The 27504-nt window shown below is 40.0% G+C and overlaps 1 protein-coding gene across 2 annotated transcripts in view; it reads right to left on the reverse strand.

Annotated features, from left to right (window-relative positions):
* Positions 1–27504, reverse strand: part of THRB (thyroid hormone receptor beta) — a 262087-nt gene that overhangs the window by 28678 nt on the left and 205905 nt on the right. The window contains exon 1 of one of the 2 annotated variants that reach the window (XM_032781164.2): positions 17670–18111. The exons of the other annotated variant lie outside the window; for it this stretch is intronic. Coding sequence (XP_032637055.1) covers positions 17670–18111 — 442 coding nt within the window. Of the gene's footprint in view, positions 1–17669; positions 18112–27504 lie in introns of those variants that run through there. 2 annotated transcript variants of the gene reach the window in all.

Consider the following 27504-nt stretch of genomic DNA (forward strand, 5'->3'; position numbering starts at 1 on the left):
TATTCATTTTCTTATTTGTTTTTTAGCCTTTCTCCCAGAAACTTATTGGGCCACCAGGCACTGAGGAGGAAGAAATAGGGCCCTGAGCAGTGTTTAAAAAACCCCCACATGCTCCAAGTAGGCATGAATTTGGCCAAAGGGAACAAGGGGACCTACTTAATGAATTTCTACAAATCTAAGCTTTTATTACAAAAATACGTTTCTAGCCATTATCGTTGTGATGATAACGTTCCAACTGCGATCTGAGCATAAATCAGTGAAGTGCTGTCTTCCATCAGCAGCCCCCATGCTTTTTGCTATTGCTTATAGCTGGATCAAGCAGCAGGAGAGAAAAATTAATTGCTGCTACTCTAAATCTGTCAAGCAGCATAGAAATTATGCATTACTGCACAGTGCTGCTGCTTGGGAAAACTGTGGGCAGCAGTAGAATGGCATTAGATTTATTCCCAGGGAAAAATAACCCAAATAACTTAAACTAAGTTTCAGGAAGGGATAAAGGAGCCGACACCTCTTCCGTTCCATCCCAGCAGCAGCTGCCAGGAAAGAGACAGAGGAAGGGTAGGGGGAGACTTGTCTCTCACTTTGGCAGTAAATTCACATCTCTGGTGAATTTAATAATTTCTGGCTGAAAATATAATTTCCAACGTTGGAGAAGCAGACATTATCTGGACAGGATAACACAGGTGTTCTGCCAGGAGCATATCATGGCCAGTGACAAATCCTCTGTGAGGTTTGCCATCTCTGATCTTGATTATTGTTGCATGCCTTATTCAGAATCTATACTCAACGGTCAAGCTGGAGCCATCCAGTACTACTTTGCTAAAAAATTCTTAATGAAAGCAATATCACTGCGAGTTATAATATTAACCACCTTTATTCCCTGGTCATTTCAACCCAGGTGTACTGTGAGCCTGTTAACCTCGTCTGACAGACACAGCACACTGCATACAGCTTGGTGTCTGATCCTCATCATTATTCATTTATCTATCCAGTACAATTGATATTGTTCATCTTAATTCCCAACTGCAAACCTTTGCTCTGAATGGGAGAACACAAATAAATGTTAATGACCTTGATCTGTCATATGTTTGGTATTTCTCTTGCAATTTAAGAGAAAACTCCATTGCCTTCCAGACTACCACCTGCCAATCTGGCTAATCTTACTCTCTTGGCAAGACTAAATGCTCAGCAGAGTAGTTGCCCTTACCTTAGAGTAATGTGTGTCATAATCCTCTATGTGCAATCCTGTCTTCAATCCATAACACATGAACAAATTGAGTTTTTGCCTATAGCATCTTTCTACAGGTGTGGCAGGAAAAGTTTACTTCTCATAGGAATTATCATGGTTATTATCCATAAGAATGGCCATACCGGGTCAGACCAAATGTCCATCTAGCCCAGTATCCTGTCTTCTGACAGTGGCCAATGTCAGGTGCCCCAGAGGGAATGAACAGAACAGGTAATCATCAAGTGATCCATTTCCTGTTGCTCATTCCGAGCTTCTGGCAATGCTGAAAGAGAATCAGATCTGCTGATCTATGGAGGATGACCCATGCTGTCATATTTTGTGGTCTGTTTTTGAATGCTATATGTGTATAATAATCTGATGGGCTGACAACTTGTAGCAGCACTCGTGGCCCATGGCATTTTTCCAAAATTGAGGGGAAATGGAACAGACAACAGCTTGCTATTCTTGCCACTCCCTCAAATACAGTTAGGAAAAAGAACAAAGAAAGAAAACTCAAAAATACTTTAGCAAAACCTGTCTACAACCACCCACAAAACCCAAGAGGATCTTATCGTCTATACATCTTGGCCCTGCCCTGCTTTTCAAATATACATTTATTGCTCTTTTTCTGCTTAGTCAGCTCCATGTGGGTGGAAGTGTGTGTTTTATAGACTATTAGATTGTCTGGTGGTGGTCCTGGCCCCGCGGTTGCGGCTCTGGCCCGGCTCAGCTCCCACAGCGCCGGAGCCAGCGCCGGTGCTGGTCCCAGCACCGCGGCTCCAGCCCAGCCTGGCCCCCACAGTGCCGGAGCGGGTCCTGGCCCCCGCGGTTGCGGCTCGGGGCCTGCAGCGCTGATGCTGGTGCTGGTCCCGGAGGCGTGGCTCCAGGCAGCGCTGTAAGGGAGCAGGGAAGGGGTGTTGGAAGAGGGCAGGGGAGTTTGGGGGGTTATGGGGGGGTGGATAGAGGTGGGGCAGTCAGATGGCAGGGAACAGGGGGATTGAATGGGGGCAAGGGTCCTCAGGGGGCAGTAAAGAAGGAGCAGGGGTTGGATGGGGTGGCGGGGGGCAGTCAGGGACAGGGAGAAGGGGTAGTTGGATGGGACAGGGGTCTTGGGGGGCAATCAGGAATGAGAGGAGGGGTTGGATGGGGCAGCAGGGGGTAATCAGGGAGGGGGGGTGGATGGGGCNGGGGGGCATCAAAGAATGTGGGGGGTTGGATGGGGCAGGAGGCCCGGGAGGGGGGGCAGCCACAACCCCCTCATGGGGTGAGGAGGAGGGAACCTGTTGTTAATATTTTGGCAGCTCATCACTGGCCCTAAGCATATGGTAGTATACACAGACCTATTCTTGCAATCCTTATTTCCCCCACTGAGACTACTTGCATGAGAAAGGGCTTCTCATTAACATAAGTGTTCTGGGACTTGTCCCTAAGACAATAGTGACACACACTGCATGTACTGTGAAAATGAAGAAAGAAAATTTATTACTATATTGACCTATTTTGTACTGTATCCAACCTGAAAGGTAAATTTACATTAATGTTCTGATGATTCAATCTGACACTAACATATTGTAACACCTGACAATTATAAAAAAGTGACCAGAATCAACCAAATGCAGAGAGAGGTTGTGTGTGTGCGCAAATGCAGAGAGAGAGAGAGAGTGTGTTTTCCTGGGATAAGGCACAGGGCTGGGAGCCAGGGAAATTGAGTTCTATTCTGTTATGGGCACTGAATTGCTGTATTACAATAGGCATTTTTGTACTTAACCTTTCTGTGTCAAATGTTTCCCATCCGAAAAATGGGGAAAGATACTATGTATTATTATTATTATTTGTCTCCAGTTTTGTGTTTGATCAGTTTTGACTGGGCCTCTTCAAAGCTGCCTGTTTTCTCTTCCTCATTTATTCAGAAGTTATCTTTGAGAAAAAGTGCTTCATGTTTTGTAAAGCACTGAAGTAGAGAAAATGTTATTAAACAAATCCACACTTCCCTGGACAGCTGATTAGCTTGCTGGCCTGCGTTTTTGACTTTTCTTTATATTATTCTTTGTCTCGCAGCAGGACTAAACTCTGGTAAGTGACTGCAAAGATGCCATTTCAGGGCTCCCTGTTTGTTTTCTTTACAGTGATTCCAACTGTACTCAGTTTACAAGTAAAGATGTGACTTTTTTTAATATGGGCTAACTCAAAACACTTGGGCTGGGCTCAGAACCATTATCAATAATGTCACAGTTTGAGCAAGTATTCTTGACATGGGGTTGAAAACAGTTTAGCTCTACCTGCACTATCACTTAAACTGCTGCCAGCATTCGAGCAATTGCATCTGTGGCTAACTATAGATACAGAATGTGCTAGTGTAAATAATGTTAAAAAGTCAAGCCATGTTCTTTTTGACTTGGGCCTTATTACCAATATTAAGCATTTGGAACTTTAGTTCAAAATTTCAAAGAAACATCTAAGTGACTTGGGAGTCTATGTCCTATTTTCAGAAGTGACTTAGGAGCCTAAGTTTCACTGAAAGTGAATGAAACAGCAACCTAAGTCACTTAGTTAACAATTTTGCTGGTGATGTGCAAGGCAAATGTAGAATCCCCTTTTCTCTCCCATAGCTTTTTTAGCTCTGCTGGGTAACAATGGTAAAAGGTAATCAAAACATTTTTGTCACTGCAAAAAATCAAGCAGCTATGACTCCAAATACACACTGATCTGTTCAGTTGCAAAAAAGCCCCTTTTCTGATCACAGTCATCTCTAAATTACTCACTCGAGCCAGGAATACCTATTTTTTGTAAGCTCTGAAGATGACAGCTAAAGTGCAGGCAATTGTTTTCTTGCAAAGGCCAGAGACGACAAAATGATCAGCCTCTATTTACTGTTTTGTTAATTGTGTGTGTGTTAATTAATTAATTATATTATATTGCTCTTTTAAGGAGACATTTTGACAAACTATTCTCTATCTCACATTTTCTTGGTGATTCAGAAAAGAACCTAATGACTTTCACACTGTTAGGAACTCAGTTTGGAGTAATTAATTGGTATACTGTGACAACTATACTGTGTGCACTCTTAGTTGCAGGCAAATTGGCAGAAAAGGTCTAAAGAGATAAGAATAATAAATACATAGCACCTCTGATCCCACAATATTAAAGAGTTTTGCAAATGTGGACATTAACCTCATTGTAAAGATGGGGAAACAGACACAGATAGGTTGAATGTTTTGTCACCATCTGACCTTAGACTCAGAGTGTCCCAGCTTACAAATCTTTATTGATGTGCATATTTTTTACTCATACAGGGTGAAATTTATTTCACCTGCATAAAGTCTGAGGGTGAAACCCTGGCCCCATTGAAAATAATGGGAGTTTTGCCACCAGTATCTCTGATGCCAGGATTTCACCCAAGTACATGGGCTTTATGCAGCAGGGGAGGTGAAATCCAACCCCAAACGTAGGTTCAGGGAGGGAGCTGTTCTGCAGTCCCATCCCGTTTCAGCCTACAGGAGGGAATAGCATACACAGTTCTGTCACATCAGTGTCATGGGATACTGGGGCTTCTGGACTTCTATAAGCATATTTTCTATGGCCCCTCAACTGGCTCATCCCTACCTGCCCCAATGCATTTCTCCACACTGGCCTATGCAAGGCTGGTGCAGAGATGGCACATGGACACCCCATCTAGGAATTCAGCTGCCTGACAGCCATGTAGCCCCTATGCAAGGCTTAAATGGTAAAGAAGACGTTATGTTGGCCCCCTTCATCAGGCTGTACTAAGTCCATGGAACAGAAAACTGAATATCAGCTGACTGGTGTTTTATTCTGCAAAGCTTTACTTTATGTGAGCAGTTCATTGAAGTCAGGGAAACTAGAGTGAATACAGTTTTGCAGGTTCAGGCCCTTTTGGGAAGAGCACTCAGCTCTCTGCTCTAATGGCTACAAATAGCTACGTCAGACAGAAGTAGAGTAAGTTATTCCTCTGTCTGCCTTGCCTGTTACATCGGGCCGTGGCCTCTAAGCACGACCAATATACAAATAATAAATTCTCATAATAATGTGCTGCCATCTTTCAATAACGTGCAGTACAGCACAGAAGTTACTGACTGCCACAAAAACTAGGAAGCAGACACCACCCAACTGCCCCTGATTTTCAGGAACTTACACAATTTTTCCTTAATATTCAGGTGTCTCATCAAGGACTATGATTTAAAACAGACAATAATGAGATTGCTAGTGTGCAATGATATCCAGGAGTAGGATAAGGTGTTTTCTGATGTTGTAGATCATTTGGCTTAATTTTCTAAGAACTTATTATTCTCCTTCAGTAACTATCCCTCATGTTACATGGGCCTTTTGTTCTTGATTTTTATTAGTGAGATCCTCAATTTCTCTATGAGGGCTTGAGAGGTAAGGAAGGTAGTAAGGACCCATTGATTAACATTGGCTTCCTTTAGCATCTGAAGGATTTGAATTTTTTTTTTATTGTTTAATAGGGAATAAACCGAAGACTAAAAGTTTAGACAACTTTATTACTGGAGAATACAAAGTGACCAGCTTGAACATTATTGAGACTAATAGGAATTTCATGGAACTAACAGAAAGCTCAGTTGCAACAATAAGGACTGCTCCAGGACACCTGCCTTGAGTCTTAATTTTGCCTTAATGAGCTATTACTAAGGCTTCACTAACAAACAAAAAAATCAATTTTGGATCAATACAGACACACACATCCTGTGCAGTGCCTTCTGTTGTCAGGACAGGATTAACAGATGTGTTAACTTTATGACAGTTTGGCTGAAAGCATCACATAAAAAAGAAATACAAACATGCCTGCAACTTCTTAGATTTCTTCTGTTTGGCAAACATAGCGTTTGACTAGGTTTGATATTTTATTGCTGTCCACAGAGATCAAGGTTTAAAGAATCCATAAAAACTGTGCATGTTCTCTGTACATGATCAATGTTCAACGGGCACCAACATTTAAGTGTGATTGAGAGCCTGTTCCCAATGAAAATCTCTTAGACTTCTGATGAAATTGGTGCAATATATTGCAAACACTGAACAGGGAGTTTTAAAAAATGATTACACTATATTTGGAAATTAAGACCTACCAACAGGTAGGAATATTGCTCATGGATTACTAAAAATATCACGTCTATGTGCTAAAACAACTTGTTTTAAGCCTTGAGATAGATAATTATTACTTAAGATTCTTTAACATAGTAAAATGACACATACAGTGGCAAATCCCTATTTTATATGATGAATTTATCATGACCGATATCTTACTGCCAAAGATAAAGATATGAACAAAGTCTACAACAAAGTTACAAATATATCACTTAAAACCACCTAGTTTAAAAAGACCTTTAAAATGTTACAAGTAGAAAAACATGCACTATTTAATCTTTAATATGATCACGTTCTCTGGGTTTTCTTTTCCTAGATTTGGATTAGTTTTTAGACAAATGCCTTTATCATCATGAAATACTATGCTGTTTGAAATACAGTACAGAGATATTTTTTCTATTGAAGTTACAGATTTATTGCACCAAGTTCTAATGAATATTTCCTATAGGGTTTTCAGTGTTCCTAATAATATTAAACAGATTACTTTTGGTTACAGAGCCACTTTAAAATAGCAAATAGTGTCTGTTCCCTAGCTAGTTACATCAGATTCACTATGTTTTTGATTAATTGCACACAGGTCTTAACAACTAAAGGGCACCATTTTGATACAAATGATATTGTCCTTATATTCTTTAATTAGGCTAAGTGAAATATATCTTAATGCAGATATATAATGTATATTTATAAAATGCCTGCATCAAGTTTTAAGCCAGTTTCAAATAGAATGCATAATGTTAAATTATTTGCACACAGTTGCTAATATTCTGGGTTCTTTTTGAAAAATTATACCTATTTTATCCATTTAAAAACAATAGGGGAAATTCTATAAAGGAATGTTATGGAAAATTTAAAAATGAACTGTGATTTAACCCGACGGGGAACAGATTCTACAAACATTTGGATTAGATCAACTTTTTAGTGGGGAAAATAAAGTGTCATTATTGCATTATCTTTTATTCTTGAATTTCCAGTTTTATTGCCTTAAATAATTAGAAACTACATGCTTTTCAGCTTTTCATTTTAAGCACATCAGTTATATTAAATTAAGTCATTTATTTTTGTCATGAACATTTACAGTTCTATTTTTAACAAATTCTGTTTGATATGGAGCTACTTAGCAATTAAACACTATTTACATTTAATGATGTCAAGGACAAACAAAAATTATTTTTATATAACCAGAAAATATGAAGCACATCCAAACTGAAGGACACACAATGAACACATCTTGCAAGGGAAACTTTCTCATTCAGTCTGATGAAATACAGTAAATGAACGTTAACGAACATGCAATATGCAGAACTAGCGATATATCTGAAAATGGCTTTTACAGATTAAGAAAAAAGTGCTTGGAAATCCTCATCATTCACAGAAAATCTTTCAATTACCTAGCAACCTGCTGCTGCTTTCAAGTTTGAACAGGCAGCCTTCACATTCAAAGATGTATCTGAGCCAACTGATGCAACTGCAAGTTTAAAGCAAAACAAAAAAACAAAAACAGATATTTTTGTGTGGTTATGTAAATAAATTGCCCCTACCTTTCTTCTGAGAGTACGATGGCGACTGCACTTGAGAAAAAGTAGGTTTTTCTTCTGTGAAATATTCAGGTTGGTTGTACTGATTCAGGGCCATGTCCATGTCAGAGTACTCGCTTTTAAACACGTTTCCAGGGTAACTACAGGTATATGGCTGATTCACCGCCCAGGCCTGTTCCATATATATGTTGTTATTGTGCAGGACCTGAGCATCACAACTGCTGTAACCCTGACTATCTTCAATATATGTGCAATAATCGGCGGACTGCATGTAGCAATTGCTACCAGCAGCAGGATGCACTTCATATATTTCTTGCATACAGTAACTCATTTTGTTATCTGATCTCAGCTTCTACTTTACATATACACACACACTCGCATGCATGCACATACAGACATGCATACACATGGAATGGGAAAGGAGAAATGAATAAACAACACCAACAAAGTCGATTGCAAAACAGCGTGTTTTACTTTGGAGCAGCACCTTATGTGCTAAAATCCTATTTATATTGGGATGGCTTGTGAGCTCCCCTGCCAATCAAACATATTGGGAAGAAGATTTATGACAGTCAAAGGTCTTAATCTGTGACTGTAATTCCTGGGGAAGATGGCAGACAGGTAGCAATGACCACCAGACAAAGAAGGCTATGGCCAGACAAACCTCACAACTGTTTGTTAGAAATAATCATTTATAAACCATTTCAGCCCCTTCCAATATGATTAGACAATGATTACTAAGGCAAGGACAATTATGTCACTATAGTTGTCAACTTAAGTGTGAAGCATTATAAAGACCTCCTAAGAACTCCCAGAGGGGATATGCTGAAAATCCTAAAATCAATAATCCTGTTTTTCAGCATTAACCCACAGAAAATCCAATAGTGCTGTGGTGTTGACCCAAACGGTAGTCTGATTTTACAAATTTTAGCATCTTAATCTGTCATCAGCTTTATTGATTTTGTTTTACAGAATTATCTGCATGAACCTCCCATGCCTCATACACATACATGAACTCCCCACTGCTTGTTAATGCATTTACAGGAAAGCAGCTTTTTAAAACTTCAGCGATTTTGGTAGGTAATTTCTATTGAGTTCAACAGGTGGGAAACTTCAAAATAATTTGTCTTGATCAGCAAATAGGATACTGCTTAAATAAGCTAATTGGCTGGCCATTACATTTCATTCATTTTGTTTGCATGCTTCAGTAATGAAGTACTGAATTTATATTTGATCGCAAATAAAGCATTACAGGTTTTCCCCAGTCATTTTATATATGCACTCAAGCTATCAACATATAACACTATTAATTCAGAAACAGAGTTATTATATGACCTTATAACAATTCACCACCTCAAACACTAGGTACTACTACACTCCTTTTAATCTAATCTCCCCCCCCCCCGTTTTTTCTTTACACCAAAAAGAATTTCTATTGTGTCTATTTTCCCCTAGACAAATAATTTTCCTTCAGTGACACGCTACAGTATGGCAAGATGTTTGTGAGAACAGTAGCACGATTGTATTATTCATCGGATCACTAAGTTCGCCTCGTCATTGAGAAGCAAAAACAACATTAACAATATCAACTAAAGAAGAAACCGTTTCTTAATGTTATTGTTTCACTTATGTTAAACAATATTCACCACTCTTAAAAATGAACTGAAGTAAGACCCCTCTTCAGCCAGGAACTTAAACATAGGCCTAACTACCTTGAAATGAGGCCTTGGGTCTTAAAAAGTATTCTTGAAAGGCCAAAGAATGGGACTTGAGGAGCACACATTGTTCCTTAGTGGGTTTCATGGAACATTTTAGAAAGATTTAAAGAGTACATGACAGAACACTGCCTCTTCTTGCAGACACAACTAACCTATTTTATTATGGCCCAAATCACTAAATCCTGAGAAGTGCAGAGCACTATCAACTCTCACTCATGCCAGGGCAGCTGCTCTTCACTGCTCAAGATTTGATGCATTCTGTTTCACCCTCTGATAACTTTACATTTGTTTTTCTAACTATAAATCAAAACCTGAAGTCAACAGAGTTGTTTCAGTAATGAAATTGTCCCTGTTATCTCTCATCGTGGAAAGAGTCAACACACTCCTTTTGGAGCAAGGGATGTTTACTAATAACTCCAGAAATAAGTCCCAAAACACCATACTTCTCTGTCCTCTGTTTTTCAATGTCTCAAACTCAACAAAATATAATTTAAAATTAACCTTTCAGTAATATGCTTTATAAAAACACATTTTAAGTGTAATTTTGGTTTTAGTTGGAATTTATGCCATAAGTTTTCAAAAGTAATGAGTGGTTTTGGGTGTCAAACTTGAGACACCTTAAATGGACTGATTTTTAAAGGATGGATGCTTGGCAATTTCTGAAAATCAGTCCCCTTTAGGGTGTTTTAAGTAGGGCACTGAAAAATGAGCCCCACATATTACTATGTTGACTTGCTTGTACCTGACCTTTTTTTCTGCCACGTTATTAATTTCTTTAAAGGCAAAAAAAAGACGAGTTTTTCTTCTCCCTTGAAAACAAAAGCAACTTCTTTACCAAAAAGTATTAAATAGAGCCAAGGCCACAACTCAAGCTGAAAATCTACATTAGAAATCAATCAAAAAAATTTTGTTGGAAACATTTTGGGAACTATTTTTCCTTTATGATTTATTGTATGCAAACGTCAGACAAGAGTGCACAAATATTTTAGTACTTGTCACAGTTTCCTTCTTTGACACAAAATGACCAGGAACCTTTGCAATTATTTATTTATGCAGAAACACATAAACATATCAGGCTATGTGACTAGTTTGTGTGTGTTACACAAACACACCTTTTAATCTACTGAGAATACAGCACCATCATTGCCCAGAAACAAACCATTCCACACATGCAGTAGGGTATTTTCTTTTGATTACCACACACAACTCCCATTACAACTAACATGAATTTATATAAGAGCTCGCAACAAGATGAAACTATATGCTACAGAATAATTGTGCAGGATACCTAAGCATATTTTTTTCCCTCAAATGTCCAAATGTTATCCATTGGTATGTCTGAAGCACTGTTTACCTGAATAAATCCTCGGTTATTTAATGTAATAATTAATTATATATATTAGAAGCTTGATATAACCTAAAATTAATTATTAGCAATTTTTAAAAAATAGTTACATGAACATAGTGAAATGTTCAGTCTAATTTTTTTTTTAAATATTGTCATTTTAAATACCACCACCAAAGATCTAATCCATTTACTTCTGTTTAGTGTGGTACTAACAAGGAAGTCATGAACTGACTTTTCAAAAAGATCTGAGAGTTTAAATAGTCCTTTGCTTATCTAGTTAAGACAGAAAAATTGTATTACTGTCTGTATGGGAGCCATTTCAAATACACCTTTCCTGGTATCAGCTTGAGTAGAGATGTATGTAACACTGGGTGTATTTTATTCCATGGATATAGAATCAACAGATTATTAAGGAAAAATTTTGCCTTCAGATGCTTATGTAATTTCCAGTAAAGTGAGCCAGAATCCTAGCTCCATTCATATCCCAAGGCAGCATTTGTCCCTAAGCAATTACTACCTCTTCTGAGTAAAGACGAGAATTAGTAATACGTTCCAGTCTGAAGAGACTAACAAGCATATCTGAGCTAAACTATATTTAGGAAATTGTAAAGATAAAGACTATGTAGGTGTCAATCCTTCTTTGACTAAATCTTCAAGGAATTTAAGTTTATCATTATTTTAGAAAAATAAGCAGATAGTTTTCTCCATTTTTAAGAAATAAGTAACTGAGATGTTGCATTGATAACTGTTATAATATTCATATACTCAGGATGAAATCTTGGCTTCACTGAAATCAATCTGAGTACAGCTTAGACTTCAGTGCGGTCAGGATTTCACCCGAACACTTTTCTTTGAAATGTGTTTGGGGGAAAGACCTGAACAACACATGTTCAGAAACAGACTAATTTAGATTAGAAAATAAATATTATAAAGTTTAAGGCAGAGGTAGGCAACCTATGGCACACGTGCTGAAGGTGGCACACAAGCTGATTTTCAGTGGCACTCACACTGCCCAGATCTTGGCCACCGGTCCGGGGGGGCTCTGCATTTTAATTTAATTTTAAATGAAGCTTCTTAAATATTTTAAAAACCTTATTTACTTTACATACAACAATAGTTTAGTTATATATTATAGACTTATAAAGAGACCTTCTAAAAATATTAAAATGTATTACTGGCACATGGAAACCTTAAATTAGAGTGAATAAATAACGACTCGGCACACCACTTCTGAAAAGTTGCCGACCTCTGGTTTAAGGGATACAGACTTGAAATTAAACCTTTTATATAGTGTGGAATGGGGAACTGAGAAATCACATCCATTCAAATTGAAAGACTAGAACAGTTGTTGAAGATGTTTGCAATATCTAGGTGGTTAGCATTACATATTGTTACATATATGTATAACATATATGCATTTCTGAAAACTGTGCTCCAGCAATTGGAAGAAAAATCTTGCCTAGAGTTAGAGAACAGATTGTTGCACTGAGAGACTCTGACATGCCAGAAAGTCCAGGCTTCATTTGCAAGACAACAAACAAACTTGTGGGCCACACTGGTCTGCATCTACACAACAAATTTAGTTCCTGCATTCACCCAGTGTAGTGGGTCAGTCCAAAAGCCATCTGGCCAAGTGGTCAGGCCATGGCTCCATAGTTCTTTTTAGTCTCTCTGTTCTGGAGGGGGCTCTGCGAGGTCATATATGGGAAGAATCAGCCCCTTTTGGGGGGGCCCCTCTTCCTCTCCTCAGATGTCTGTCATGATAGAGGGGAATGGGCGATAAAGCAGGGGGACCCAGGCTCTCCATTTCCAGCAGGTCCCAACCCAGGGCTTAACGTCCAGACTACTTGTTGGTCCATCCCAAGTTACATCCCTTCTTGGTCTCTCCCTTTAGGGAGTGATCAGTCTTAGTAGCAGCAGTTTAGTCTGCCACAGGGATGGGGGAATCCTGCTCTTTGGGGCCTCTTCTGGGTTCCCAACTCTAAAGCAGGGGGTGGGAGGAATCTAGACCACTACTTCCAGCATCTTCTCACCAGTGTCATAGTCACACTGTCCAAAGCTCCAGGCATCAGCCTCACTCCCTGCTGCAGCCTGTATCTCCTCCCTGCCTTCCTCTGGACTGCCCATGCCCTTTTAAATTATCCCTCTGCCCACAGCATGCCTCACAACTCCTGAAGGGTGGGGCCTCCCTACCCCAATATTGCCTCATGCCTTGCTCTGGTTTAGTGAAGGGTCTGTAAACCCCATCACACCCAGTCAGTGATCGTGACTTTGGAGGCTGTAGTGTAGACAGGATTCACTGGGTTGTCTGACCCTGGCAATTTGTCTTTCGCTTACTGAAGCACAGTTATATGGCACTGTTTGGTTCTTACTGTGTTTAAACCACCAGTCAGAAATATCCATGGGCCAGTGGTAAAAATGGCTGCCTTCTCCACACTAAAGCCTCCATGGGTGCTATTACTGGTGAAGCTGCGGTTGTGAGGAATTATGGATCCTAAATGTGCCAGGGTAGATGCAGTTCCGATTCCATCTCTGAAAGGAAGGGCTTGGTACATGATTAAAAAAAGGACAGAATATTTTTGATGTAGAATATCTGTAGGGCTAGGTGAACCTTACACTGATGGAGGGGAGGAAAAAGCAAGTGGAAAAGAGTGAAGTTAGGCTGCAGTGTGGCATGCCTGGCTACATGCATTACTGCCTTGGGATCTGCAGGGAAGCAGCCTGAATTTCCCAGGAAGTCTTAGAATTTCCTGGGGATTCCAGAATATGGTGCCTCTTCCTAGAGAGAGGAGGGAACTATGTGAGGTGAAACTTGAGAACCCGATCCTGTAATGCCCTCCTCACACATTGACAGAAATTCTGTCACAGTTTAGGGCACTCAGCACCACTCAAAAGCACCGCCCAAAACTGAGTTTGGAGTTGTCAGCAGATACTTTCCCCTCGTGATTTTGTTTTGACAAATGAGGCAATCAGCTTCTTAGTAATTATCCTTCACCCATCTCTTTTTCTCACCCATTTAACTTAACTTTCTTGTCTGAAGATGAATAGAATTGATATAAAATACTCTAGGATAGAGAATCTACGGCCATGATATGGAGAACTCTATTAGTAGATGTCTCTCTCTCTTCACGATCAAGTCTCATCTTATTTGTTTTTTGTAATAATATCAATAATACTTATGCTACAGTGTGTGCACTGTTTTTCTGAGAGTAACTACCACAACACAAAGAAATCAAGTTAGAAAAGACTGGAGTGAGTGTATAAAAGGGCCCAAATGGGAAAGGCCTGTTTTGACAAAAAATAATAATATTATATATATGACAAGAAGTACTGCGGCATTACTGTCTCCACTTGCAATATGCTAGTGTTTAGCTGTCGACATAAAACTCAGGTTTATAGTCCTGCAGACACTTGTTTCCTTGGAAACAGATCATAAAACAGTGCCACAAATTAACATCACTATTAGAACCAAAATGTTGCTGAAACATTTTCATTTGAATCTCTTGGGGCCTGACCCAACAGCCCTCACTCAGGTTCCAGATGGGACTAATTACCTAAGGTAGGATCGCAGGACTGGGTCCAAAGAGTCTGGAAGCAGAGTTGAAAACAATACTCAGTTTCTACTTCAGACATTTCTTTTGTGTATTGTATCTGTATTTTGGTTTTTTGATTTAAATGAATAGTGGATTCTTTTATTTGTGAATAAAAACAACAAAAATAATGTACATAAACATTAACAAAAAACACTTCTGTGATTATTCCTACTTAGGCAATGATTTCATCAGCACAGTGTCCAAGACAACCCAGAACACTGACACATGCAGAAGCAGAGCCATTAAACACATTCAACACCTGTAGAGTATAATTTACCATTGGAGTGCCCTAGTCCCCAGAAGAGTTGTATTCTCTTGACTGTTTGCAAACTGAATGTGTCTGGTTGTGGTCTGTTATCTCAGTTCTGTGCACGACACCCCATCTCCCTTTTAAAAAATATTCTGAATCACCATCATATGGATTGCATCACACAGCATACGAATTATTCAGGACTCGATGGGGATCCCCTAAGGACTATAGGGAAGGGTTTTATGATGTCTTTGGCCCTGAACTGTATATACTGATGGAGAAAAATATTTATGTGGTCAAATATATTTTTGCACATTTGAACATTTAGCATGAAGGATTACAACATACTTCAGAATTCTAGTGTTGCTGTACAAAGTAGTATTATCATCTCCTGGTCTTTGAATACAATTAAATGCATTTTGGTTTTTTTTGTGTTATTATGGCCATTATATTCCTTTCTTCGTGCCATATTTATATGATTACAAGTGACAACATAACATTGTATTTTAAAATACTAACCCCCACTTCACTCATTAATCACACCAATTCGATATTCTTTTACCTTTAAAAGAATGTCAGCATACGTTCTCTATGCCAGTTCTGACAAAACCCACTATTCTGTACTACTCTTTGAGGAAATTACAACGCAAACTGTCTGCACACTGTGGTTTCATACTGCACAGTGTGGAGTTGATTCAGGACAATGTTTATCTTTGTGTACTGTAAAGGAAGTACAATATACACCATCAACTGTTTGTTTTGGCAAATCTATTAGTGTGGCTCTGGCTCTAGACAAGGTTTACACCATATCTGTCTCTGCCAAATACACCTATAAATGTGCCCATATGGTATAACGAGTTCCTACTTTTTAAAAAATGTGTTTTTTTGATTTACTTGACTCTTTATTTTGTATTACAGTTATACAGATCCCATGCTTTAGGCTCAGGACACTGTTCAAAACATAAACTTTTATCACAGAACAAATTTTAAATGAAAAAAACTTTCTTAAATGCCAACTCAGGGCCAGATGAAATCTCTGTTTGATGTGCCCAGATATCAGCTGACCATATTAGATTCCTAGTTCTGGCTCTCCAATTCCTATATTATGCTGGATAACACAGGAAACAAGATTTATTTCTTAAATAAAGCTATTTTCAGCTCAAACTTCAGAGTCCAAACAACATATTCAACATTTATATGAGCAGAAAATACAATCTTTATAGTATTTGCCCTATTTCTAACCACCAATGTGTCACTATTATAATCACAAAGTACATATATCAGATACTATGCACTGTTGTCACATTTTGAAGTTAGCATTTGGTGTTTAGTGGCATGCATCTCAGTGGAATTAAAGGCCTATTAAAGAATAGCATTTTGGCTATGACATTCCACCAAGACTGTAGTAAGGTTTCAATAAAACACCAGTGTGATTTGTCTTTCACTCCAAGATTTAATATCCCTTTTTCTATTTGGTTAACTAAAAATGGTTAATTTTATACTGAAAGGTTCAGATTTGTCATGACCTTAGTCCTCAGTTAGGATAAGTGCCCTTGATGAATTTGAAGAAATTTGGTTTACAAAGAATGAAGTTGTCGCTTTTCATAATGCAGAATTTTCTATGGGCTCACTTTGGCCATTATTTGATTATTTCCTTATAGCTCATTTCCAGTGTAGGATGCTCGCACGTCTTGTCATAAATAAATTGTTTATTGATCATTTGCTGACAAAATGGCATAAACAGGCAAATTCTTCAATGATTTTTGAAAACTTTTAAGACTAGTACTGAACAAACATTGGTACAATTATAGTCCTATGACCAAGGCAACCCAATTTGTTAAGTCCTTTCATGTCTCGTAATCGGAAGACACTGTTAAAAGACATTAGTTAATTAGACAGCTTATCTCTTGACAAAGTAACTACTGCTACTTAAAGTGTGCACCTTTTTTCAAGTTGTTATCCCTCAAGACAATTTTGAGATAAAAAGTTCTTTTAATTCAAAAATGAAGAAGAACGGATAATTGTATTAAAACAGTTTGACACACAACTTAATTAATAGAACCCTTGATGGAGCTGTCTGGATTCTGCAGATGTCAGACAGTCTTTAGTAAGACGTTAAAGCGATCAACACCTGACATCTGTTAGCTAGAAGGCATTCTGAGGTAAAGAGCAGCTAAATCTAAAGAAATCAGGTACTTAGACCAGTTTAACTTTTTCATGAGGTGATATCCTTCCTGACACTATAATCTTTCCTTCTTGAGTGACGCAAGACTTTAAGTAAAAGAAAACAACTTGTTGTCCCTCCTTCAGAGCATGATGCACATATATTTATTTCTTTGAGAGAAGAGCACTGATGAACTATTTATTCCAATTTAAAAAGGAATATAAATCACAAAACCACCAAATTTGTGGCGACAGTTATGAATTTACAAGGTATAACACCTCCCTCACAGCTCTGCTCTAGCTTGGACAAACAGGACTGTCCTAAAACAGAACTTTCAGTACTACTGCCTGCTCAAGGAAAAGAATATTCACTATACAAAGGCCAGGCACAAAAAGAAATAATTTTGGTCAGGGTACAAAGAGAGAGGGGAAACATCAGGAATAAGTTATATACTGTATATAGCAAATTAATTTTAAAAATAAATTTCAAATTGTACGTCACTTTATCTGTTCACAAATATATTAAATCATACAAAGATGAAATACTCACAGGATAAACTGAAAGCCACAACTATTGCCACGAAAAACAACTATAGCTACACTGCCCCATATTACAAAGCTGTTATCTATGGCCAAAGCCTAACCAACTCCACAGACACTGGCTTCTTTTCTTTTTAAATATTTGTTATGTTCTGAATAATAATTCTAATTACCTTTACATTTTTTTTCTTCTATATTGTACTCCTGGGAACTTGACATGCCTTGAGTATTCACTTTTGTAGGAACTGGATGTAATATTGAACTAGTCCAAACTGAAGCATGTAGAAACTGTGAAGATTGCTGTCCATTTCTCAGCATATCGTTTCTGGAATGTCTTTTCCTACACAAGCGATTTTCTGCTATATCTACAAAATTCCATTTGTGATGTCTGTCAGGAAGATGTACCAGCCTATCCCAGGCTGGAAGGCCATTTTTTGGAGGGCTGACAAGCACTGGTTGACACACTGTAGGCATTGCCAAGATCTTGCTGAGATGTGGAGTTTTGGAAAGCAAGTAATTTCTCAATTCTCTTGATCTGGTGGTATTCACAAGCATCTCCACTTGACCGCATTGATAAGATGCGGAGCTTTTCAGCCATGCACTTTCAGCCACCATAGTTAGTTTCCCTTCAGTGCAATTAAATGTAATGATTTCCCCCTCTATTAAGCCTGAAAAGACAGCTGGATCTACATGCACAGGTTACCACTAGATGCAACTTTCATCAACACCACAACTAGAACATGGGCCCGGGGCAAGTTACCATCAATTTATTGCCTCGCTCATATGATCACTTGAGGTCTTGTGGGTCGAGGCTGGTCGTGTACAATTTTCAGATACTTAAAACACAAAACATCAAGGATTCAGCCTTGTTTGACTTTGCTCTTAGCGTAGGCTGACCTGAGGGACACTCTGTTACCTAAGTATGACATTCTTATGTGGGCATGCTTAGCAGTTCCGCTCTTGCTACCACTACCTTTCTCTAGTTGAGGTTACTAGAGCAACATCAGAGAGAGACATTTTATCTTGTGAGTTTTAACACTGTGGTCCTAAGCAAAGAACAAATACATAAATAATAATAAATAACAAGGAAACAATTATTATATTTAATTAACAACAGTCCTGAAATGTATTTGTTTTAAATAAAACATTTAAATACTGTCAGTTCATAAAACTACGTGTCTAAAAATAACTCCTTTTTACTACTGGACAGCAAAGCTAGATTCTACAGCAGAGGTTGGCAACCTTTCAGAAGTGGTGTGCCGAGTCTTCATTTATTCACTCTAATTTACGGTTTCACGTGCCAGTAATACATTTTAAAATATTTAGAAGGTCTCTTTCTATAAGTCTATAATATATAACTAAACTATTGTTGTATGTAAAGTAAATAAGGTTTTTAAAATGTTTAAGAAGCTTCATTTAAAATTAAATTAAAATGCAGAGCCCCCCAGATCAGTGGCCAGGACCTGGGCAGTGTGAGTGCCACTGAAAATCAGCTTGCATGCCACCTTTGGCATGCATGCCATAGGTTGCGTATCCTTGTTCTACCGTAATATCATTCCATAGCTGGTATTCCAAATATTCACAAATGTTTATATTTTAGATTATATGAATCAAAATTAAAATGTAAAATAGTTTTATAACGTGTACTGAACATCTTAAGCCATTGTCAGTGGATGTCAATTTGATATTCATTACTACATTAAACATGATGAAATTCTGCTATTCTTCTGGACTGAACAGGTAACTTTACAGGAATTTCACTCAAGAGAATTCTCTGTATACAAACCAATAACTGGATGTATATTAACTATGCAAGTGGGTAATAAAGCAGTTTAAAAACAATTATGAGAATCAGATTTTCAGATTTGACATATTGTTAAAATTTCTGAAAGTAAATGGAATATCACTATTATAGGACCCTTGAAAATGTGAGTCTCAGCAGAAAAGTGACTATTAACTACTGTTATCTCGTGTTTGTTCTTAGTCTCATATATCTCATTCCCAAATATCACATTTACTCCATTTGTAATTCAAAGCAATCCCTTTTCTAATTGCTGTCAATGCATACTCAGCCTAGTATTTGGAAATCAAGCTGCATTCTTTCTGTTCTGTGTATCTCTATTTGTTATCCACAAAAGTATTCTGAAACCAGAACCTGGCTAGCAACGTAGTGACTATGTCTGAGGCAGGAGAAACTAAAATACAGTTTTCTCTTGTCTACCTTTCCTAGCTCTATAGTTCTCACCATAGTTCAGACTTGATTTTGTCAGTAACTACAGCACATTAGACCAAAAAGACACACAAAGAGCAGGTACAATGACAAGGCATCATCTGTATAATGCATGCTATTCAGAAAATGTTAGACAAATTATTTAAGAATTGAAACATTAAAACACAAATATTTCAGCTTTTATATTCTGAACATGTTTACACCTTGTAAGTTTCAATACTTGTTTAAATCTAAAGGAAAAGATGGGTTTGTTATGACCACTACCTGTATGCACTTATTTGCAGCTATATGAAAATAAACACTTTCTAGGAACATTCTGAAGATTTTTGAAGCCCCACCATACAGGAAACTGTAGGGAACAATGTGTTGTAATGCAGTTTTCCACAATTCCTTGCATAATCTCAAAAAATACTACCTCTCAAAATAATTTCACTTTCCAGTGGTCTCCCTGTATGGCTAGTACTGTATATCCATGCCAATTACAGGGTCAAAAATTGGCAAGACTACACAAATATGCAGGCCCACACACATATTTTTATATTTTGTTATTCATATTTCATGAAAAAGCCACTGTAACCCTGGCAAGCCCACACAACATGAAAAAAATCAGTTACATAACTTAGTTGATTTAAGGACTGGAACTGAGATTCATAAGCTAAACATTTGAACCTTTTCAGAGTAAATTTCTAAGTCTTTTTCACCAACGTTATTTTTGACACAAAAGTCCATCTACCATATTACTCTAACATACACCACGCGGCTCCAGTTTAGTTCTGAAGTGCATTTAAAAATAAACAAGAAGGAAAAGGGTGAGCTACAGAGCCACCACCGTTGGAGAGACCAGTGCATCCTGAGATGTTCTGAGAGAATGCTTTTCAATACCTCTGTATTATTAAATTTACCAAGGAATTTTCAAAGAATTCTTTACGTTAAAAAAAAAATCAAAGATCTTTTTTCTCGTTGTGTTTCTAAAGCATCCAAAGGATATTTAGACTTGAATATTAATGTTTGTAGCCTTGTGAGCTTGAAAATGTGCAATGTGTGAGCAGAACTTGTAATTCTTTGAAATTTGTCTGTGTAGTTTCGGATTTCATAACTCAGCATCAAATGGTCTTTTCTTGTCTCATTCTGATGTCCATGGTTATTTTGTGTTGTAAGGTTCCTCCTTACTTAACTAAGGCTCCTGAGATGCCAGTGGTTCTCTCCTAATAGCTGTTGCATTCAGTTTTTGTCAGCACTCCTTAGAATTCAGCATTAATTCAGCAGTCTCAAAGGAAATTAAAAAGAAAACAAAATTGGAGAGGTGTATTCCCAGCCGAACTATATTAACGAACAGTTTAGAGACTGGAAGCTAGAAGCAGTAACAGTGTGGAGGGCAGGCCACTGAGAATAGCTCAAGATGGAAGGTGAACCTAATTCTCCATATAATAAAGCCCAACACAGAGTGCGATATCGCTGATTGGAAATATTGGGCCAAATACATCCTTACATAGTACAACTCCCTTAACCTGCGTGAAGTTAGACCATGGATAAATTTGGACCACTGTGTGTAGAAAGAGATGAAAGGGGAAAAATTGCTTGAAAAAATTGCATCTCGAAATCTCATTTCTAAAATAAAAGCTTTTGAAAAACGGATTTGTTATAACTAATACCACAACAGGAAGCTTTCCATATAAGATAATGTACCATTTTCAAATAATTTCTATGCACGGTTCTTTGGTTGTTGACATTACTCATACACAAAGATGTGCCAGGGTGCAGCAACTTGCATGATCAGGAGTTTCCCATCTACAGTTAGCTGTTAACAGATAAGGCCAGATTGTGATGCCCTCACTTACATTAAGTAGCGTTTTACACTACTTGAGCTGTGCCCCTGAAGTCAATGGGACTGTTGTGGAGTAAGCTATTACTTAGCACGGGCAAAGGCATCACATTCTGGCCCACGATGAGAGTCTGGTTTTAAAAACAACAACAACCCAGAGCAGAGTGCAAAAAGGGCAATTATGATTCCATGACTGTGTGTGTGTTTGGTACCCAACTGGCCGTTTGCATGCCTAAATACGAAGCTTGCATTCATCGATCACAGCACAGTAACTGTAGGTAAAAATCAGCTGTGGAGCTGCACACTTATTTTTGTGTATTGCTCCTGGGCTCTGACTGTTTGAAAATTTGCCTCATTTGAACATTCAGTTAGAAAGAAAGTAAATTTTGCTGTTGCCTCTGGGCCAAATCTTGCAATGTTTACTGAGGCAAAACTCCTATTAACTTCAGTGGAGGTTTTGCCCAAGCACAAGCTAATTCAAGGGTGCAGACCATATTCTAGTGAGCAGCCGTTACAGATGGGCTCTTGCTGTGTTGGGGAAAATATTTAATTTACAGATTAGTTAATAGAGTAATAATCTTTTAAAGTGCCTGATTGATAGGTTTATCTTCTCTTATGAATATGTTGGCATTTCTCATACTTTCAAATTTCTACAAAGGGAAAGGCCCTGCCACAGAGGGATCACTCATTTTGTCTCCTTTTCCCACGTTATTATGGCTTGGCCTTTTTCAATATTTCATTATGGCCTAGCTGGTTAAAATGTGGGTTCATTTCACCATTACAGAACAACATTATTTATCTTACACCCAGGGCCGGTGCAACCATTTAGGCCAACTAGGTGGTTGCCTAAGGCGCCAAGATTTGGGGGGCGCCAAAAAGTGGCGCCCCCCCCCAACTTTTTTAAATGGTTGCAGCCGCTGCTGCTGGAGGGGCTGAGCTGCCGGCGGCAGCAGCTGCCTGCAGCCGGGAGCCCAAGGTGTCCCCTGGGTCAGTGCGCCGCCGCCCGCAGCACCCAGCAGACCCAGGGCGCCACCTCCGCATCCAGGGAGCCCTTCCGCCACAGCCTCAGGGAGCCCCTCCCCTCCCCGGGGTCAGGGAGCCGCCGCCGCATCCGCGGAGCCCAGGGCGTCGCCACCCCCCCCCGGGTCAGGAGCCACCGTCGCAACCTGGCAGCCCAGGGCCCCCCGCCCCGGGGTCAGGAGCCGCCGCCGCAGCCCAGGGCGCACCCCGCCCCGGGGTCAGGGAGCGCCACAGCAACCCGGCAGCCCAGGGCGCCCCCCCACCCCCGGGGTCAGTGAGCCGCAGCCAGGCAGTCCAGGGCGCCCCCCTCCCCGGGGTCAGGGAGCCGCTGCTGCGACCCAGCAGCCCAGGGCGCCCCCCGCCCCCGGGGTCAGGGAGCCGCGGTTCCGGTGGACCTGCCACAGGCATGCCTGCGGCAGCTCCGCCAGAGCCGCGAGACCCGCGCGCGGGGCGGTGAAATGTCCCGGCACATAGGGCACCAGAAACCCTAGCGCCGGTCCTGCTTACACCCTTTTCTTCAACACATTGTGCCTTCATTTGTCAGCAGCATTTCCTCCAATAAAGGGAACATTGTGAACTTCCTACATTTATGTGAATTCTTATTCTGGGTTATTCCGAACAAATACCCCTCGATAAGAGAGGATAGCAAGGTTAGTTTTGTGCCAAGTTCCCCTGATATAAGAAACGAACCAGCATGCCTTTCCAGGTACTGTTAAAATGGCCACACTCTGGGCAGAAAGCATGAAGTCATCTTGGGATGAACCATGAATAAAAAAAGAGGCCCTATTTCAAAGCAAACAGAGCCTAAAAAGAGGGCCTAGAGCAGGTGTCCCAAACTTTTCAGGGTCGCACACTCCCTCACTCCTGTCCTCTCCCCACTTCCCAGAGCCAGTGCTGCAACTGGGGGCAGGTCTAGGGCTGGGACTGGGAATGGAGCGCCAGCCAGGGGCTGAGGCTGGGGGCAGGGCTGGAGGCAGAGCCGCAGTCAGGGGCTGTGGCTGCAGGTGGGGCCGGAGCAAAGCCGGGAGCAAAGCAGGTGTGGGTGTGGGTGTGGGTGGTGCTCGCTCCCCGACTCCTCCGAGGACTGACCTGGGCCCGTCTGCAGCCCCCTGAATGTTCCTCCACACCCCCCTAGGGGTTGCACTCCACAGTTTGGGGATCTCTGGCCTAGAGCTTTTTTTATGTGTATAGGTGGAGGATTCATCGGGTCACTGCAGAGATGTTATAATGGCATATACTGATAATGAGTAACAGTTCAAAGGATTTTCTCAGATTACTATCCAGACTCTCTCCAAGGGTAAAACTTCCCTAAAGAGGAAACAAAGTCTCAGCTAGGTAAGAGTCCATCAAATAAAAAAGATGCCTTCGCTATTGGAAGTCTATACTCCCAGCCAGGGCCGGTGCAAGGATGTTTCGCGCCCTAGGCGAAACTTCCACCTTGCGCCCCCTGCCCCCCGCGCTCCCGCCCTGAGGCACCCCCCTACAGCAGCTCCCCCCCTCCGCCCTGAGGCACCTGCCCCCCTTACTTGCTGCAGGTGATCCTCCCCACGCTCCCCTGATCTGGCTGCCACGGTCGCTGCCGAAGAAAATGGTGCCCCCCAAATCCCAGCACCCTAGGCGACCACCTAGGTCGCCTAAATGGTTGCATGGGCCCTGCACCCAGCCTAAATGGATGTGCAGTGAGAATTTGATGTCAGGGAGATGTAAGGGTAGGGCTACTGTCCACTCTTTCTTTGTATGCAACCAACAATCACTCTTCCCAATTATAGTTAGTTGGACAGAAGGGTCAAAACAAAATCTTTGTCTGGTGTTTCCACAGATATGGTGAATCTTCCATTATAATATGCTTGGCAGAATAGTTTAGTCTTTGCACCTTCTTCCTAAGCTGCTTGAACTGGGCTCAGACAAACCTTCTCACATGGAGACTGTCACTGCCTAGGCCATCCTCCTCACACTCACCTACTTAGGATGGGGTGTGGTCTGGTGACCACATTTTGGGAGGGAGTTAGCAGCGTTGTTAATAAATAGCCCATATGAGGTACAGCCTGGCCTATAGGAGTGAACATATCAGAATGACTCAAATTGCATTCCCAGCTTTGTGTGCCCTGAGTGAGTCACTTCACATCTCTCTTCAGATTCCTCTGTAAAAGGGGGATATTACTATTCACATACATATCTAAGAGGGAAATAGTGAGAATAAACTGGATGGAGTCGGAATGTGCTTTCTCCATGGACAGCTCTGCAGGAAGGGGTGGTTGCAAGGAGCTGTCCTGCCCTCATCCAGGGACCAGGCACTACCACAGTCCCTATTCTTTTGCCCTCTATTGAAGGGGAGGAGTATTCCTTTGAAATAAGGAGCAGCTTCAAGATCTGTGCAGCCTGGGGGATCTGCAGAGCTTTCTTGGTGCTTTTTCCTGAACACAGCCCAAAGTAAACAGCATTACAAATATTTGCAAACAGGATCTGTGACTAAAGGTGAAGGTGGAAAAAGCAAGGAAAGAAGGTAAACAGAAAAAATAAATATAAAACTAGATGCTATAAACGGAGCGTTATTTGGACCTCAATAGACACAGGGCTATCAAAGCCCCAGTGACTACAGCCATCATTCATTTGTTATTAACAAATAAACCTACTCACATTTTTTTCATTTCTCTATTTCAACGTACTAATGGGTACTTATGGGTGTGCTAAGAGGGCACAGCAATCTTCCACATTCTCCTTCCTTCTCCTTGGTGCATCTGGGTAGTAGGGAACCAAAATACAGCTGCTACCCATAAATGGGAGGGGCAAGGCTGCCATCAGTGTTTACTGACTCCAAGAGGTGTTTCTGGGAGTGGGCTGAGGGGTTGTGTCTATGGTCCTGATCCTGTGCACTGACGGGCAGGATGGTTTGAACAGCAACTGCTGTTCAATGCACTCCTCGCAGTGACCCTTAAAGCACTGAGCCAGATCCTACACCAGCTAAAGATCTAGCCCATTACACCTTATACAGGCATTTTATGATGTTAACGGTTATTATTATTAAACATCTATATTGTGGTAGCACCAGATGTTAACCAAATTGTTCCATTGTGCTAGGAGCTTACTCCATCGATACCACATTGGTGGTACAGGTATTTTCTTCCCTTCTTTGCTCCCTCAGCACAAAGCCATAACTGAGTGGCGAGTAAATAGGTAAAATAATAACTAATACTAATCTCTCAGTGACAACACAAATTAGTAAAAAGAGGTCAGTAAGATGCAGACTGGTGTATATATATATGCACACAATACTGAACTGCTATTTATACTGTTACACACCAATTTGCTCTCATTGAAAAAAATTATTTTAAACCTAAAAGGAGTTCAAAATCTACCACAGTTTCTGCTTGGACATGATCAATGTAGTTGCAGCAGACAAATAAATTAGTCTCTCACTTGCATCTGACTGACTTGCTTGGAAAACAAATGACTCAAAACAGTGAATCTTTTACACAGCCTTCCTTCCTCTGATTTGCACATTTTATTATAAGCTGGGCAGCAAGGGCTATGGTGTTTTTTAAAAAACCCACTAACATATACAAGCATCTAAGGGCACAAAAGTGGGCTGGTATCAGAGAGATCAGCTAAGGCAAATGTAATCAGGATTATGACTAAGGGTTCACGGTAGGTTGATCAAGTAGGCTAGATTTGCATGGGCCCAATCCAGTATATCTGGATGATTTTTAAACAAGAAAGGCACAACTAAAGAACAGGAAAATGAAAAAAAAAAAAAAACAAATAAGCAAAACTAAACTAAAACCCAACTCATCTTATGTACTAATGTCTTGGGGCAGAAGGAGTTTACCAGTAGAAGGCTTTAATGTGTGTTAGGCTCTAATTTGCTATGTGTGATAAAACTGTCTGTTCCAAGACAGGTTGAAGTTTCTTTTCTTCCTGTGAGTTGCACATCAGATAACAATTTTTCTCTTCCACACTACATCATGGTAATGTTTCCTTCCCCAAGAAATATGAAGAAATTTCCTACTTGGAGTTTCCTACTATCTGTTGTGTTTAATGTTTGCAAGGGGCACAACTAGTACAGAAAAATCTGCATTTTATGTATAAACACCAGCTCTGTCGCTTCATTGGCCAGAGGTACATATGCTTCTCCACATAACAAATGCAAGCAGATGTGTGCATATGCGAATTATAGCCTAAATTTCATACATACAAAAATGTCAAACTAAATATAGACAAAAATCTCTGAACTAGTGCTGGAACGACTATAACCTGGTGCCACCGCCACGGGCCGTCTGGCATTTCAGTAGAGAAAAATAAGGGCACGCCTATGCTGCAAAAAACCAACCAAACTAACAAAAAACATGGCAGTGAGTGTCAGAGCCTGGGTCAACTGACTCATGGTTGGAGACCCAAAAGCCTATCGCTAAAAATAGCAGTGTAGGCATTCCTGCTTGGGCTTGAGCCTGGGGGCTCTGAAATCTGGTGGGTGGGGAGGATCTAGCTAGATTTTGCAACTTTAACAACATGCTTTTAACAGTTTTGGGGAGTGGATTTTCTTCAGGTTTAAAAAAAGAAAACTGAAAACACAAAAATTCCATTGTGTGTAATGGTAATGAGCCCCCAGGTCCATGTGGGCTGAAAGCAAGATCTGAACTCAGGACCATCAGATCCATGCCACAGTCCTCTATGACTTGAGTTGAAGTAGTAATTCTACTATCTGACAGCACTAGTATAATGTGTAAGTAGAGACCAAATATGGGAAATTCTGGCTTGAATAAGTGGAGTTTGTCAAAGTTACAAGTAACTGAAAACAGAGTTATAAATGAAAACTGTTAGCCTACCTTAACTATAGGGATCACTACTGCTCCACCTATAATATATAACAATTTTTAATACAGAATGTAAAACAGAATTTTCACTGCTTACGTTTAATCTAATAGTGAATATAATGAAA

The sequence above is a fragment of the Chelonoidis abingdonii genome, chromosome 2 (assembly GCF_003597395.2).
Source record: "Chelonoidis abingdonii isolate Lonesome George chromosome 2, CheloAbing_2.0, whole genome shotgun sequence".
Lineage (NCBI taxonomy): Eukaryota > Metazoa > Chordata > Testudines > Testudinidae > Chelonoidis > Chelonoidis abingdonii.